This window comes from Arctopsyche grandis, chromosome 5 (genome assembly GCF_051622035.1).
Source record: "Arctopsyche grandis isolate Sample6627 chromosome 5, ASM5162203v2, whole genome shotgun sequence".
Lineage (NCBI taxonomy): Eukaryota > Metazoa > Arthropoda > Insecta > Trichoptera > Hydropsychidae > Arctopsyche > Arctopsyche grandis.
Window position 1 is genome coordinate 9689808 of NC_135359.1, and position 17010 is coordinate 9706817.

A 17010-nucleotide genomic window follows, 5' to 3' on the forward strand; every position below is an offset into this window, starting at 1 on the left:
ATAATAAAAAGCATTTAAAAATCAAATCAAAAAAACTTATGATCGTCAAATTTAGTAAACTACTTACTACCTAAGGCTTAAAGTCTAAGCTGTAGACGGAACCTTTGCGAAGAATTTTTTAATATTCATTCACCCGATCGATTCGATTAGTATATTACATATTATATATGTATGTATTATAATAATATATTGATATTTTTAGATATTATTTATGAGATATTCCGGAGTAAATCCTAGTGTTGGTCAAATTAATATAAGATGCTATTTATACGTATTCATTACAACACTTTGTATGTATGTACATACGTATGTACATTTGATTAAATGTGCAAAATATTTATATTGACTGTAATAATCCCAAAATACACAAAAAATAAAATGCGTAAATTTTCCATGCGTTTAATTTTATTTGGAAAAAAGATGCTAAAATTGGCTTTCGTATGAGCGAACGTCCTGAGTCGACCTCAGGTGAACTGGTTCCTTGAAAGGACTTAAAGGGCACTTCACGATCGCGGCGAAAGTCATGGAGGGCAAGAGGTACGTCCTCCCAAAATGTTCCTTTGGCTCTTTTTTCAAATGTTGCATCTTCGTTGCTTTTATTGCGTGCGTTGCGTATAATCTCCTATGCGTTCTCCGAAAGAATTTTAATGGACGTCCACATCTCTGGCGGGATACCATACATACGCATTAAATATATTTACAATGAAAGCATTGAACATAAATTAACACACTCAAAAGGACCATTCATGAATGATCCTTCTCCAGGCGGCGTATCATTTGGTTAGATATGTACTTATGTGTACATGTAATACATATGTGAGGTCTGGTTCTTCGTATGTATACAGGTGTTATTTATGCCGTCATTAAAAAGGTCTGTGATAATTCGACCGCTGTTATTTTTCACCCACATACACTGATCTATCCCAACGCTGTTGGGTTAGGTCAAGCTTTGGATTAGGTCAATTCAAGTCGGTGGGAAAGTGAGGTAGGATGAGGATCAACACCGCAAACAATTTTGGGACTACTCATCCTTTCAATAGCACCACTTACGATATAATTTTCAATAACTTTCCGATTCCACTTTTAATATTTCGACAATCCTAAAACCATCTACATACATATGTATATGTAAATATACATATACATATACATATGTATATAATACATATGTATTTACAAACATGCATAGGTAGTCTTATTTTTTTTATCCTAAGCTTTTCTGAATAATTTGAATGATTACTCTTCGTTGTAAAAATTACAAATCAAAAATATTTAGTAAAAATTTTAATCATGATAAATGTTATTTTGCCTTATTTTCAAATTCGGCATACATATGTACCTACTATTACAAGTTTAGAACTTTTTCTGCTATATATTGCATTTTAGCAAACATTTTTACAATTTGCCATGTATGTATGTATGTGTCACAGTGAAATTATACATATTTCAGGTGAAAATATATTTTCACTAATGTTTCAGTGAAATTATACATATTTCAAGTGAAAGTATATTTTCGCTGATGTTTCAGTGAAATTATACATATTTCAAGTGAAAGTATATTTTCTCTGACGTTTCAGTGAAATCATAACCAGTTACATTCTCAGGGTTGGTTTCATTCATTTAAGATTAGATTGTTAGGGTTAGTATTATTTAAGGGTTAGGATAGGTTAGGTTAAGTAAGGTTCGGCCCTATTCATTTAAGATTGGGTTGTTAGGGTTAAACGTTTTAAATTCATTGTTTGATACATTTTCACTGCTTAAATTGGTGAAAATATATTTTCACTTGAAATATGCTTTCACTGTAACATACATACACTGTAACGTATGTTTGGACTATATACTATGTATGTATAGACCATGTAAAATTTTCTGTGGCCGTAAAAATTTTCAAATCTTCGAACCTTTTATCACCCGTCAGATTCAGAGATTGAAGAACTTCTATTATTTGAAGCTTTAATTTTAATTTAGAAGTTGGGTCCGTAATTTTATCTACAAAATCGCTAAAATAAGGTAACAGAAAATTTGTCATTCTCATCTTCTGACACGAAGCTTTTTACTGTGTTTTTTAATTTGCCTATGATGAATACGGTTTCTATTATTGATAGGATACTTTTTTGTAGTTGTTTATTTATCAAACTAATACGCGGCAAAAAAATGCTTTAGCAATAAAATTGACCTTTCATATAATCACTTTGAAGCTTTTGCCTTAAATATTTATGCTTTACGCCCAAAACGGATATAACATAATCAATGAATTCACAAATACGTTGAACTCTACTATCGAAGCTTAGCAATCTAATATGGTTGTAATTGAGCAATATATTATGTTTTTCATTGTTCACATATACACTTAAACAAGTTGGACAACTTATTACTGCTAATTCCACATCTTCCATACATTTAATTACAGCTTTGCTAACTAGCACTTCTTGATGCACAGTACAATGCATACGAGATGTTTCATTTTCACAGTCTTCGTTAAACAAATTTAAAACCCCCTTTTTTTCGCTCTTCATAACCGCTGCTTCATCAGCAGTTACAGCACACAAATTGTGCGTCGATACGTTCAACTTGATTAAATCCTCTTTAACACTATAAATATTAATTGTATTCGGGCGGTCTTTCAATGAAGTCTGGCACATAAAATTTTCAGTAAATTCACCTTTTTCAACATCAAAATATCTTGCAAATACTAAAATTTGGATGGTTTTTGTCACATCATTACTTTCGCCCAAACATAAAACTATAAAATGGGCTCATATCAATGGATTTACTTATTTTAGGTCCTATAAACTTTCCTATTTCGTTGAATTGTATTCAGTCAGTATTAAATAAAAATATTAAATAAAATACTCTATAAAGCGTTGGTGGCCGCAACAAAATGCTCTAGTGGCCGTAAATGAGAACCACTGGTATAGATACATATCTACATATGTACATATTTAAACATACATATACGATCAATCGTTTTTTCTTTAGCGTTTTTTCTCTTAAATTCTTAAAAAAATCAATGTGATGGAACATTCCATGTGAGGTTTTTTAAATGTGAAACTATTTCATTTATAGGGTGAATTAACTTCTAAAACTGGGATTAAAATTAAAAAACCTTTGAAAATCAATAAAATTTGCTATTTTCACAAACTTACATAAATGGGCTGGCAGCAGTGCAAATAGCTTTTTTAACAATTTGATATTAATTTTACGAATTTCCCGTGATAAGAAAACAACTTTCAAATTCAATGTTTTCGATATACCCTATTGGTAATGTTAACATATTTATTCAATCAAAATACTATTCGATAATATATAAGAAAACTTACAACAACATTAAGAAAAACCCAAAGAAACCATTTTACTAGAGAATACTACTAATATCAGTGGTGTTATCCCAATTTCGAAACAACGGGTTTCCTATATAAACATACATATATGTATAACTTACATATATATAGGATTCGGATGTGAAGGATTCCAAGTGAAACGCAGATTAAGTCAGAACTATGTATTTATTAACACATGTCTTCGGGCTTGTTCTCCAACAAGTGACCATAACAACACGCATCCGGTCTCTCCCATGCATACCACACACACTTTATCCATAGCAGTTTGACCAACCACAATTACGGCTCGGCTCGTTTAAAAATCATTCCTACATATATTAATATATATGTATGTATAAAAATACCCACAATTTCAAATTAAATTCATAACAATTAGCGATACGGGCATATACATATTTTTTTTAAATACAGATACATTAAATAAAAATGACTTTAAATAAAATAATTAGTGAGAAATGAAACGGGTTTCCGGAAACTTTTGATTTTTAACAACCGGTTTCAGGAAATCCTCAGAAACTCAAGGATGACACCACTGCTAATAAGATTGTTTAATTACTATCCAGTATTAAATGCAATTATAACACATACTTTCTTATTGTTTCATATTTGATTTCTTTCATTATTACTTCACTTTTCTTTAGGAATATTTTTAATATTATTTATATCTGGAGAGGTCTGGTATCATATTAAAAATATAAAGAACCCTTTGAATGCTGACGTCTTTTCTGTTGAAAGCCCGCTACGCAGAAAATTTCACCAACATTTCCAACTAGAATTATTTAGAAATCCAATATATCTTGCAACAATATAAAATAAACAAAATCTGTTAATAAATTTAATTTTTCCAAAACTAGTTCGATCTTCTTCATTGTTTATTAAAATGTAATGCTCACAATCTAAATTCCAAGCCACAATCTAAAATACTCAGCAGTTAGGGATTTCCATCGAGAAATTCTGCTATGGTTATAAATTCAGAAATTCCGGTGTAAACCAGTCTTTATAAACATTGACACAGATTACACGACCCATATTAAATGCATTTTTGTCAATGCTACCTGGAAAGGATTAGCGGGTAGTATTCTTGTTTACTTTGAACATGCTTAAAACACAACGCCTATCGGCGTTTTCAGGCCTTGTTGCAAAACGCCGATCGGCGTTGGTCAGCATTCAAAGGGTTCATTGATTTCAAGTAATATTTTAAGACGCCATTTGGTAAACGCTATAAATTAACACTATTTAGGCTAAATTTTAATATTTGTATTTGATTTTTAAATGCTTTTTTTTATTACTAAATTATGTTCACAATACATCTTATATCTATTTTAATAGCATCTGATCTACTGATCATTTTCTATTTTAAAGTTTTAATTTACTTTTGATAGTAATCATAGTATTATATTATTCTAAAGATAATGTATGTACAGCATAATAGGAGAAGATACATCTAATACATATTAATTAAAGACTCTAAAGCAGATTGTGTTTAGGTAATCTGTGTTTATACCTGAAGGGTACAGATATTTTGTTGTAATCACCGAGACTCTTCACAAGTGTGTTAGTATGGCTACACTGTTCGACAAATAACGAATTTAGTATAATAATAGTAGCGAATTTTTAGCTCGCAATTTTACCGATTTAAAATTTAGCACACTTCCAATTAACCCCTTTAAACGAAAATAAAAAATAGTGTGGCCAGAACACTCTCCCAATAAACATGTTTCAATAGAAAATACTCAATATAAAAAAGTATTAACAGTGTAAAAATACGTACTTTTGACTTTTGATTTGAACTGGACGACTACTTAGAGATATTTGAAAGCTGAAAAGTACTACAAATAAAAGATAAAATACCCGACTATAGATTACAATATTCATTTTGAACAGGAAATTGACATATTTTGAGACATCGACCGAACAACACCAAGATATAGAAAAATCGCGCGATTTAAAAAACACATATATCTCCGAATCTCGAGCCGATCAACATTTATTACCAGATTCATATTTACTGGGCATAGATCTATAAGATACGTCATATCTCATCTCTGAACCATTTTTCGTGTCGAACAGTGTTATTAGTGATTCTATATATACATACATACATATATGCTTAGAAGAGTACTTTCACGGTGATTTACATATATACGTAGAATCATCTTAATAAGTTACTAATTAAAATCTGCATTGTATACATACATTGTCAAGTAGCTCGTGCCATAAATATACATATATTAAAAAGACGCACTTTTAAAAAAAAGTAATAAAAACTTGAGTGCATGGTCACGAAAAGGACCCTTTTATTATACACGTATAATATCCGAGTAGACAGACAGACACCATAAAATACCGAAAAAATCGCGGCACCGAGAACGGGACCCCTGGCCCTGTCTGTGTAGTTTGAGCAGGTGTTTGAATCTTGTTCGTTTTGTGGGTGCGTGCGAGTGCGTCGGGCCTCGACTCTTGTTTTTTGGTCCTACCGAGACAACAGGCCCGGATGCTGGAGGGGCAGTCTGACACGCGGTGGCGTAGGTTAGTTAATGCACCTTTTCAAACTGCACCCGTCATCAAATCTTACGTATGTATGCATACATACGTACATAGGTATGCGTAAAAACTTACCTACCGTTCGACAGTGGCGTAGTCTCCGACCGTTGTACGAATCAAACATGTAGAGACGAACCCGCTGCTTCAATTGAGGCAGTGCAGGATGGAACATTTAACTTGGACTTTTTCAATACACAATCAAAGATAAAAATACCATTGCAGAATATTATTATTGCGATTCAGACTACATTACGATACAGACTATTGTATAAATTGGGATTTCAATCAAAATTATGATCCCGGTGAAATCAGAAATCACAGGGAAGAACGGCACGTCGTCTGCTTGGCTCCCCGCTGTGGAGGATCTCCTACATTTCTTCAAATATGGGATACACCGTTATCGATCACTGTCAAGCAAGGGTAAATACAAGTATACAATTTTACCGAAAACACTCCTGGGGGGTGATTTTAGGATGATGTCTGCCGGGCGTCCCATGAATTTTTATTTATTTATTTATTCAAATAGCAAAACTGCTAATACATACAATACAAAATAACAACAAAAAATTTTAAATCATCTTCCACAAAGGTATCCATTAACACCCTTCAAGAAAGCAGCAATGTTATTAGAACTTCTAATGCCTTCAGGAAGGGCATTATACATTTGAACACCTCTGTGAAAAACACCTCCTGCAGTTTTAGCTTTCTTAACTCTACCTATAATTAATTTATTTCTATTTCTCGTTTTATAATTATGTATATCTCTATTCCTAACTACATATATGATTATTACAATATTTGGGTAATAGATTCTTATCTAGCTTAAATATAAACTTTAAAGTGCTTACTTTAAGACTATTTCTAATGTCCAACCATTTCAATTCATCTAACATACTTCTTACATTCTTACGTTTCCTCACAATATGTGCAAGGTATTCTACATTTTTTTCGCATGTTTAAAACTATCTAAAAAAACCATATGCCACGTTCATCGCTGTGTGTTTTCGCCCTTATTGGTATAAATTTTAAAATTCTACACTACATATTATATTTAGTCATGTTTAACTATTTTTGCACGCTTTGATTTAAATATTGTCTTGTATTTAACGTTTAACTTAACGTCCTCAATATATCCGACATTTAATCGTCAAAAAATCTAAATATATGGCGTACTCATATTCAGCAGCGGTTTATCATACATAGAAAATAAGCAAGCGCTTGGGGCCCCAAAATCTTGGGGGCCCCTAAATGGGCCTTTGCTACCAATATTTACAACTTACAAATTATTATTATTGTCCAAAATACGTTCGTAAGCCAAGTAGATGATATTAATATCTATTTTAGATAGTATTTTAAAATATTACCCATTTTATTCCAAAAATGTTTTATGTACTATTTTATTATATTATTTTTTCTTTGGCTTATGCTGGACCTGTATGGAATAATGTCTCCAACTCTAACCATTCAAAACTCCAAATAATACAAAATAAATCATTTATACTAACCTAAAAATACTACAATCACAAAGCATTCCGTAAGTTGTATTTTATTTTTTATTTTATTTTATTAATTGAAAAATCAACAGACAGGATGTACAGAGATAGGTATAAAAAACACAAAAAGTAAATAAATAATATATGTAACACCCGAGTCCAATAATAGATTTTTACAAAAATGAAAAAGATAAATATAAGGAAAACAAATTAAAAAGTAAAGAATAAAGGCATGACAAAATATGTAGTACATTGCATAATTAAACTATAGTATTAAAATATTTGGAAAAGGTTATAAGATAGAATATAAGAAGAAATTGAAATTTACAAATATAAAAAACAAATGAAAAAGGTAAATACAAAATAAACAAATGAAATGGAAAGGAATGAAAGCTATAATATGATTAAATAGCACATTACATAACTAAACTAAAGTATAAAAATAATGGAAATATTGGAAAAATAGAATAGAAGAAAAAATGAATCAATCGGTCAAGATTCTCTTGATGTTAGACCTGAATTGATGTAGGGAAATACCAAACAGATCAACCTCATTCAGCTCTCCGTTAAACATACGATAAACACGCTGCAGATAAAAATATTTTTGGGAATTAGTATTGAAAGGATCAAGTGAAAAGAGTGTAACGCGTCTAGGGTATCGAACTGGGATTCTGAAATTAACCTTATTCAGTAAATCAGAACAATCAAGGAAACCATTTATGAGCTTAAAGAAGAATATAGCATCAGAATGTCGTCGCCTGACAGAAAGATTGTTAAAAGAAAGGATTTTTAAAATGTCGGAAACAGTAGAATGGGTATAGGTAGGAAAAAGGTAGCGTAAGGATTTAATAAATTTAAGTTGAACTTTCTCAATACAATTAATATGGGATAAATAAAAAGGTGACCAGATAATTGAGGCAAATTCAAGGTGAGACCTTACAAAGGAAAAATAAAGTAATTTTAGTACATAAGGATCATTAAAGGGTTTTGTTGAGCGGAGTAGGAATCCAAGAGATTTAAATGCTTTGTTGGTAATAAAAGAAATATGTTCAGAGAAATCTAGTTTATTATTGAGTATTACACCAAGATCCTTAATAGAAGATGACGTGTTAAGGATTGAATGATTTAATTGATATTGATTAGTAATAATTGACTTATTTCTAGTGAAATTTAAAATAGAGCATTTTTCTAGATTAATAAAAAGATCATTATTTAAACAATATATAGAGAATCTATCTAGATCTTCTTGTATCTTATGACAATCGTCTATGGTGTATATAGGTTTGTAAATTTTTAAATCATCAGCGTAAAGAAGTATAAAGGAATGTTTGAAGATGTATGAGATATCATTAATATAGAGTAAAAAGAATAAGGGACCTAAATGCGACCCTTGTGGGACACCGGAAGGAATATGTCTAAGTGATGATCTAAAACCATTGAGAATTATGATTTGGTGACGATTTAGTATATACGAAGAGATCCAACGAAATAAATTTCCTCGGATTCCAAGGGACCAAAGTTTATTGAGTAAAAGGTTGTGATTGATTTTATCAAAAGCTTTAGAGAAATCCGTATAAACGACGTCTATTTGGATTCGTTTGTCCATATAAGATGTGAGAGTACTAGTGAAATTAAGCAGGTTAGTCTCTACCGATCTCCCCTTAAAAAAACCATGTTGTTCAGGTATAATGTAGTTTTTGAAATTGGAGAAAAGGAAATTATAGATAATTTTTTCAAAGATTTTACTAATGACAGATAGTTTAGATATAGGACGGTAATTCTCAATAAGATTCTTATCACCTTTTTTAAAAATAGGGGTGATGTAAGATAATTTCCAATAGTCAGGAAATTTACCGTTCGACATAGAAAGATTGAAAAGGATTGTTATGGGAAGAGATAATGGGACAGCACATTTAACAAGGAAAAAAGAAGGCAAACCATCACAACCCGCACCAAGATTAACATTGAGAGAGTTGATGTGACTGAGTACAGTAGATAAATCAAAATGAAAAGTAGATAAGTTACAAGAAGAAGTATCTGTATTAGAGATAGAAAGGTTAATGGTAGAATCACTATTGAAAGTGGAGTCAAAATAGTCAGCAAAAATGGTACAGATTTCAGAACCATGTGAAGCCGACTTATTTCCATAATACATTACGGAAGGATATGAAGAGGAGGTATTTTTTTTTGAATTTATATATGACCAAAATGATTTGGGATTAGTTTTAATATTATTTTGAATAAGAGAAATATAATTTCTAAAGCAGATTAAAGAATATTTTTTAATTCGAGCTCTTAATAGTGAAAAACTTTGATAATCTAAGGGATTTGAATAAATTTTAAATTTTTTATGGAATTTGTTTTTTTCTTTTATTATTTTAATAAGAGACGATGTAAACCAAGGGGGATATTTGGTACGCTTAGATTTAAGAGTAAAAGGGACGTGGCATTCAATAATATTTTGTAAGGTATCGTAAAATTTTTTACAAGCTAAATCAATATTTAAATTGGACAAAAGTGAATTCCAATTGATATCGCTTAAAATTGGAATAATTGTAGCATAGTCAGCTTTTCTAAAGAGGAAAGTTTTATTATAATTATAATTCAAGGGTGAAGATTTGTTGTAAATTATTGAGATGCAAAAGGATAAATGATGAGAATCTTCATGGATTAGCGTAGAGTCAGCACGAGAAATATATAAGGGGAAACTACTAATAGCTAGGTCAAGAATACGATTATTAGTATTTGACAAATAATTGTATTGATAAAGTTTATTATAAGATAAGAATTGAGTAAAGGAAAGGGAAGAAAAATTAATACAATTGGAAGGAAATAGATGCAGATTTGAGTCGTATTTTGTCCAATCAATAGTGGGAAGATTGTAATCACCGAGTAAAATGAATCGATCCTCTGGATAATTGGTTATTAGATCAGATACTTTATTTAAATGGGTAACTAATAGAGTTTGGTGAGAATTACCAGGAGGAATATAGACAGTACAGATATTTAGTTTAAAAAATTTAGTGGTAATAGTAATCCAAAGGTCTTCTGTGGAAGTTAACCAATTATTTTGAATGACAGAGGGTAGATTATTTTTCACAGCTATGATTACACCACCACCAAATATTTGGTTATGAAGAGAATAATCTCTGTCACGTCGAAACACCTGATATCTGGCATCAAAAAACTCACTATTATTGAATGAGTCATTTAGCCAAGTTTCTGATAGACAGATAATATCATAATTATTAACTAATACATTTTGAAGAAAAGAGTCAGATTTAGTTCGGAGACCTCTGACATTTTGATAATAAATGACAAGACGATTAGAAGACATTGTAAAAAAGGAAGTAGATAGAGCACGTACTGATATAAATATAAATATCCATATGCATAAATGAAAATAGATATATGCATATAAACATACACATAACTGCATACACAGATAAAGATATGGAATTATTAAGCAAACCATCCTTGGTGATACCAGTTGAAATGCAAAGGTATACATGGACACAAATATAAAAACGAACTCGTACCTTTTTTAGTTTATGAGTAAAATATATGTAAATAGCATAGTTATATAGTAATAATAAAAATAATAAATTATATAGCCATACGTACATAATTGTTTGCACATACATTATAATATGTGATGCAGACCAGTAGACAATAAATGCATAGATAATTATTAGGTTATTAAAATTTAATATTGCACTTAGTCATTTGATTTTGCAAAGATCTGATTCTTTTGAGATTTGTATGATATTGGAGCTCGCACTTTTTCTAATCATGATCTTGCAATCTTTAACCCACAAGTAGGCGTAGTTATATTCAGTTTTCAATTGGCGTGCTCGCTTCAATAATAATTTATTCGTTGGTGTAAGGTGATCCGTTACGTATAGGGTGGTGGGCGGGCCTGGAATATTGATGTCGTTGGTGGTGATGCCGCGGCGGGCGCGCACGGCCGCCATCAGCAGGTCCTTACGACGGCGCTGAGTGAACCGTACGACCACTGATGACGTGCGCACACTCACATCGCTGTTGCCCTCTCGCTGTTGCTGTTGCTGTGAACCTGCAACGCCCTGGGACGGGTACGGCCGCACACGGTGTATGGTGTCAATATCTGTGTCGCACAATTTGTGACCCACGACAGCACATAAGTCATATAATATAGACACTAGATTTTCACCCTTTTTCATAGGTATGCCGGATATTTCTACATTGTTTTTTCTAGAGAATTGATCTTGCAGATTGTTTTCTTGTTTCAGTTCAACAATAGTATTTTGCGCCTCAATTAAACCTTTATTTACATCAGAAAAGCAGGAAATTTTCTTTTCAGCAGTGGTTAGTCTCCCATCAAATTCATCAGACTTAGCCTCTATTGTGAATAATTTATTGTTTATGTCTGTGATTACAGATTTTATGTTTTCAAACTCATTTTTCATGGTATTAAAGTCTGCTCGAAAGCATTTAATTTCATTAAGTATATCAAATAAAGATGGCTGAGGACTGATGACTGAATCTTGAGAACTGAGCATTAGTGATGAGGACTGAGACGGCGGAAGGGGGTTAGGATGGATACGGCAAGAAACGCATCGCCATTTTTCCTTATTCTTTGACGTCATTTTTTTGTATTTTGTTTCCGAAATCCCCACACAATCATGGTGGAAAGGTTCTTCACAAAGCTCGCACAGCACATAATTAGTCAACAACACAACACTTTTGCATTTATAGCAAATCATTGTTAAGTATTATTAGTTATTAGCGTCACAATTTATAATTTAAATAAGAGAATATTCTCAAAATTTCGCACAAAAATATGTATGAAATAAATAGTTTTTTGTTTAACAATGTTGCATTATGCTGTAATATTGTAAATATGCTCTGGGTTCGAGAGTTAATATATAATTTCAGAAATCAGTTTGATCACGTTCGTTGCCAAACGAATATTATTTGAAGAAACAAAAGAACTTTTTTTTTTTTTTTTTTTTTCTTCTTCTTTTTTTTTTTTTTTTTTCAAGTGAAAATTATCTTTAAAATATAACCTTAGAAATCAGTTTAACCACTGTATTTAATCACAATTGCAAAAATTTTAATCAAAAATTAAAGCAACACCAATAACTCTACACAATATGCAAAGCACGACACCATTAACCGACAATATTTACGAAAAAAGCATCCAAATAGCGGACGAGCAAAACAACGAACCAGCTAGTTATTATGCTACCTAGCAACTAATGTATCAACAAACTAACCAGGAGATTCTATGACAGAATTACTAATAACCACAATGGTACATTTGAAGAGTCTCTGTAAGTCTTTAGTTTAAATAACATACATATGTATATACCAGTGGCGTGCATTAAAATTATCTCTTTGTCGTACAGCCTTACTCAATGTGCGCGAGCAGGATACAGAAGAACAGGCTGTTCCTCTTGTATCCTGCCCATGCACATTAAGTAAGGCTGTACGACAAAAAGAGAGAGAATTTCACAACACGCCACTGTTATAATGTATTCTGGTTTTCTACAAATCACTGAGAGGTTGCCGGGTTCGATCCCATGGGTTGATATCGATTGAAAAGAATTTATTCCGACTATTTCAGTGGTACTGCTGGCCAGACTTGGATATGTGTGACTCCAAGTCGATCAGAGTTTGCCATTATTACCACCATTATTTGAAAATGATTTCAAAATTTATATCTGTACAAGTTTAGAACCATAGATATCGCTCAACGGCAACCCGAAAATGGCATCATGGGAAAATATAAAATAGGGTCCATCGGCCTTTCCCAAGATTAAAAACTATTAATTATTACTATACTGTACATATATTTACATACTATTGTAGTTGTAGTTATTCTGATTTTTCGATTTTAGAATTCTCGATTTCACTTCTCAATATTCTCGAGCAATTTTGATTAATGAAAAAATGTACATATATACTAATAAAATGTATGTATAATATTACATTATATTACAGATAGCTTTAAATATGTTCGACTGTTGACCGACAACTCGTCAAATTACATTAAGCGAAGACGGGTAAAACCACTAGTCTAATATATAATTTGGAAAGAGACTCTGTATATATGCATGTATGTATGTATGTATGTACGTATCCTTCGTTCGTAGAAATCCGTGACGTCATCAAACAAATAATTCACTTTTTTCCGATTTAAAGGATTCCCTAAGCGAAGCCCTAGGGCTCCGCATCCTAAGGGGTGCAGACGTCGACGGAGCCCTAGGGGGTGCAGACACTGGGGGTGTACATATAATTTTTTATAAGAGACTTACTATGTATACATATACATATGTTTGTTTGTTCGTGACGGTCAATTTAATAAAAAAAACAAACGAGTATTCAAATAAATTTATATAAAATAAAACTATTCAAATAAATTTAATAATATGTTTATACTATTATATTAGTCATGTTCAAGCGGTTTATATTACAAATACCGAGCGAAGCCGGGTAATACAGATAGTGATCGATAAAGGTGATTCGTTATTGAGCTCCGAACATCGGATTAAGAACAAAATTCGGGACTCATGAAGACGCTTTTTAATGCTAAAGTAACAACAGCCGTTGTTAATAAGACAATATAAAAAATAAAACTTTTTGGATTGTTGAAAAAAGCTTTTAAAAACGAAATTAGCCTAAATAATTTTTTATTTTGCCAATTTCCATGCAAAGTGATATCTTTTTATCGGAGCCGGGTCTTAGATTACCACAGGGAAGATAAGTCCGGATAGACTAATAAAAATTATAAATAATTTTTTGCCTTTCGAATACTTTCGACCTAACAAGAAAGTGAGCATTTTTTCAAACATCTGGCATAAAGCTTCTTCTTATCTGAGTGGTACGTTTATTAGCTAAGCAAATATGCTAGTTCTAGATAATTTTAAACAAATTTTGCAATCAAATAATACAAACCTTCCAAGAAGTATGAATATTTTCAAAAATTAGGCACTAACCCGCCATTTCTTATGCAGCGGCACAAAAAAGCCTTTAAAAATACTGGTACACATTTAATGTTTAATAGTAAAAAATGCAAAAATAAAATTTCATTTCTTGAAAAAATTACAACATCTGAACTACACATTGCTACAACGTACTCTATTTTTGATTCGCACATTTTCTATAGAAATTTGCATTAGAGTTGAATTTTAAGAAGTGTCTTTTCAATGAGAATTCGATAAGAATCTAAGACCATTAAGTCGTTTTCTATCGTGACGAAAATCTTTTAACTATTAATAGATTGTTTTTAAACTACATAACGTTACAGATAAGGCTATTGTGTATTATTGAAAAAGGTCGCATTTGTTGTTCTTTTGAATGTTTTGCATTTGAAATATTTTCATCCTATTGAAATACAAAATTCTAACCTACTTTACCCAAAAATACATAATGTCAATAATGATATTTTACTACTGTAATGGCGTAGAAGAAAAATAAAAATAAACACGCCTGATAACGTAATCACGCAATTGAACGGGCGTGTTTAACTTAACATTCAGCTTATCTAAAACATACCGATAATCAATTATTGACGAGGTTATACTTATTCATATTCACTTCTTTACAATCACTAATACTGTATTGCAATCACGAATAATGTATAAATTGTATTTTTATGATCGTTCATCTGATATGTACATACATAAATTTCGTTTCAAAGCAGTCCCTCAACATATAATGGTCTTTTTGCTTTCGTTCCGAAGCATTAAGTCCCTGGATGGAGTCGAACGCCAAAAACACGCGTCGAAAATTCGTGTACGTGTAAGGTAAGCCCACAATCTTGTACTTGTTGAGCTAGGTTAGGGTCAAGGAACTTGGAAGTCCCTTGACACCTGGCTCAAACATGGTGCATTCAATGTAGCCCAAAACGCATAAAGTTTTGGGACCTGTCTTCTGCTGGTAGAATTTCCTCCGTATAAGCTCCTCGAGCAAATCGAGAAATAAGGATTCGTACATCGTCCCATTTGAATTTATGTCATTTTAATATCCGAAATTATTTTGAAGTCTTAAAATGAGAAGATTCGGATAGAGTGGGAGCTTTGCGGACAAAGCTTCTCCAAAATTATGGGGTGTCCAAATTTCAGTTCTGGAAGCTTGGGACGCGCTATCTCTACGTTTCAAATTCAGCAACTAAGTTTCAAATCCCTGTGACGTAATTTGAGTGAATTTGGGTTTCTATTGACATTATATGATGATTAGATTCTATACAACTTCTCCGGGACGTCATTTCAGCTTTTTCTTGGGGGGGGGGCAGGCAAAAATTGGTCAAATTGAATTTTTTTTCAAAAAATATTTTATATATCAAAATAAAAATGGAAAATATATACTTTACTGAGTTATAAAACATGAAAAAAATAAGCTTATTTTTGAAAAAAAATATATTAAATCGAAATTGGAAAAACAAACATACAAAAAAAATTAAAAATTATTAATTATAAATTATAAAATAAAAAATTAGACGAAATAAGAGTATTTTTATAACATTTAATTTTTCTATTATTTTCATATACAACATGTGCTTTTTTCATATTATTATAATCTAATATATAATTTCGAAAGAGACTTTGTAACTATGTATAGTTGGGTGGGAAACAAAAACAAGTCAAAGTTTCCATGACGACAAATAAATTCGCCTCCGGCCCCAGGGGGCGCCGGATTCTGGTATACATATAATTTCGAAAGAGACTTAATATATATGTACATATTTTTGTTTGTTCGTGACAGTCAATTTAATAAAAAAACAAATGAATATTCAAATAAAATTATATAAAATAAAGCTATTCAAATAAATTTAATTAAATGTTATGACTATAAGATTAGTCATGCTTAAGCGGTTTATATTACAAATACCGAGCGAAGCCGGGTAAAACCACTAGTATATAATAATATGGAGTGGTTATATAGATATAACAAAATTCTATAATTGGGCTCTTTATTTTTATGCATTTCTACATATGTTGTCTGTTAAGTTAAATAAATAAATATAATAACAATAATCAACTTTATTTTTGAAAAAATTTCAATATTCAAATTTATATTTTGTATTACGTAAAAAGTCAAAAAGGCGCCTTCAAAGTCAAAAGGTCAATAAGGCGTCAAAAGGGAAATTTTTTTCCAAAAATCTTCAATCAAACTGTTTCACTAAAAAAACTATCAATTAAATTAATTTCTAACGACTGTCTTTTTACTAGCCTCTTCTTTCTTACCTTTTTGGGTTTCAGTGATTCTAAATTTGGGTTTCTGTGATTTTATCCGATCGTTTTCAAACTTTGCCATTTTGCTTGGTTTGGTCATCAATATACATATTTACTTTATTTATGCACGTAGTAACAATAGATGAAGATTTGTGATCATGAGAAAATTCTAACTCGAGATTTTGACTCATTCACACTATTTTTTCGACTCTTTAAATATGTGTGCTCTTCACGACAAAATTGAAATACATATAATCCTTGTATCAATGGAAAGTGGGATCTTTTCCTCATAGAAAAGTCAAAAATGTAGGAAAAAAACCACACGGTTTTTCCACACCCCCGAACGTATCAAGCTGAAAATTTATACTTGTATTCTTTACATATATACTAACTTAGAGTGAGTACATATGTATA

General features: G+C 31.4%; 1 protein-coding gene across 1 annotated transcript; it reads right to left on the reverse strand.

Moving 5' to 3' along the window:
* Nucleotides 1–423: 423 nt before the first annotated feature.
* Nucleotides 424–15358, reverse strand: LOC143912308 (protein FAM200A-like). Its single transcript, XM_077431591.1, has 4 exons — nucleotides 15217–15358; nucleotides 14850–14906; nucleotides 2177–2743; nucleotides 424–593 (listed from the first exon to the last, which is right to left on the reverse strand). Exons 1-4 carry the CDS (start codon nucleotides 15356–15358, stop codon nucleotides 424–426), a joined length of 936 nt encoding a protein of 311 aa, XP_077287717.1.
* Nucleotides 15359–17010: the final 1652 nt, after the last annotated feature.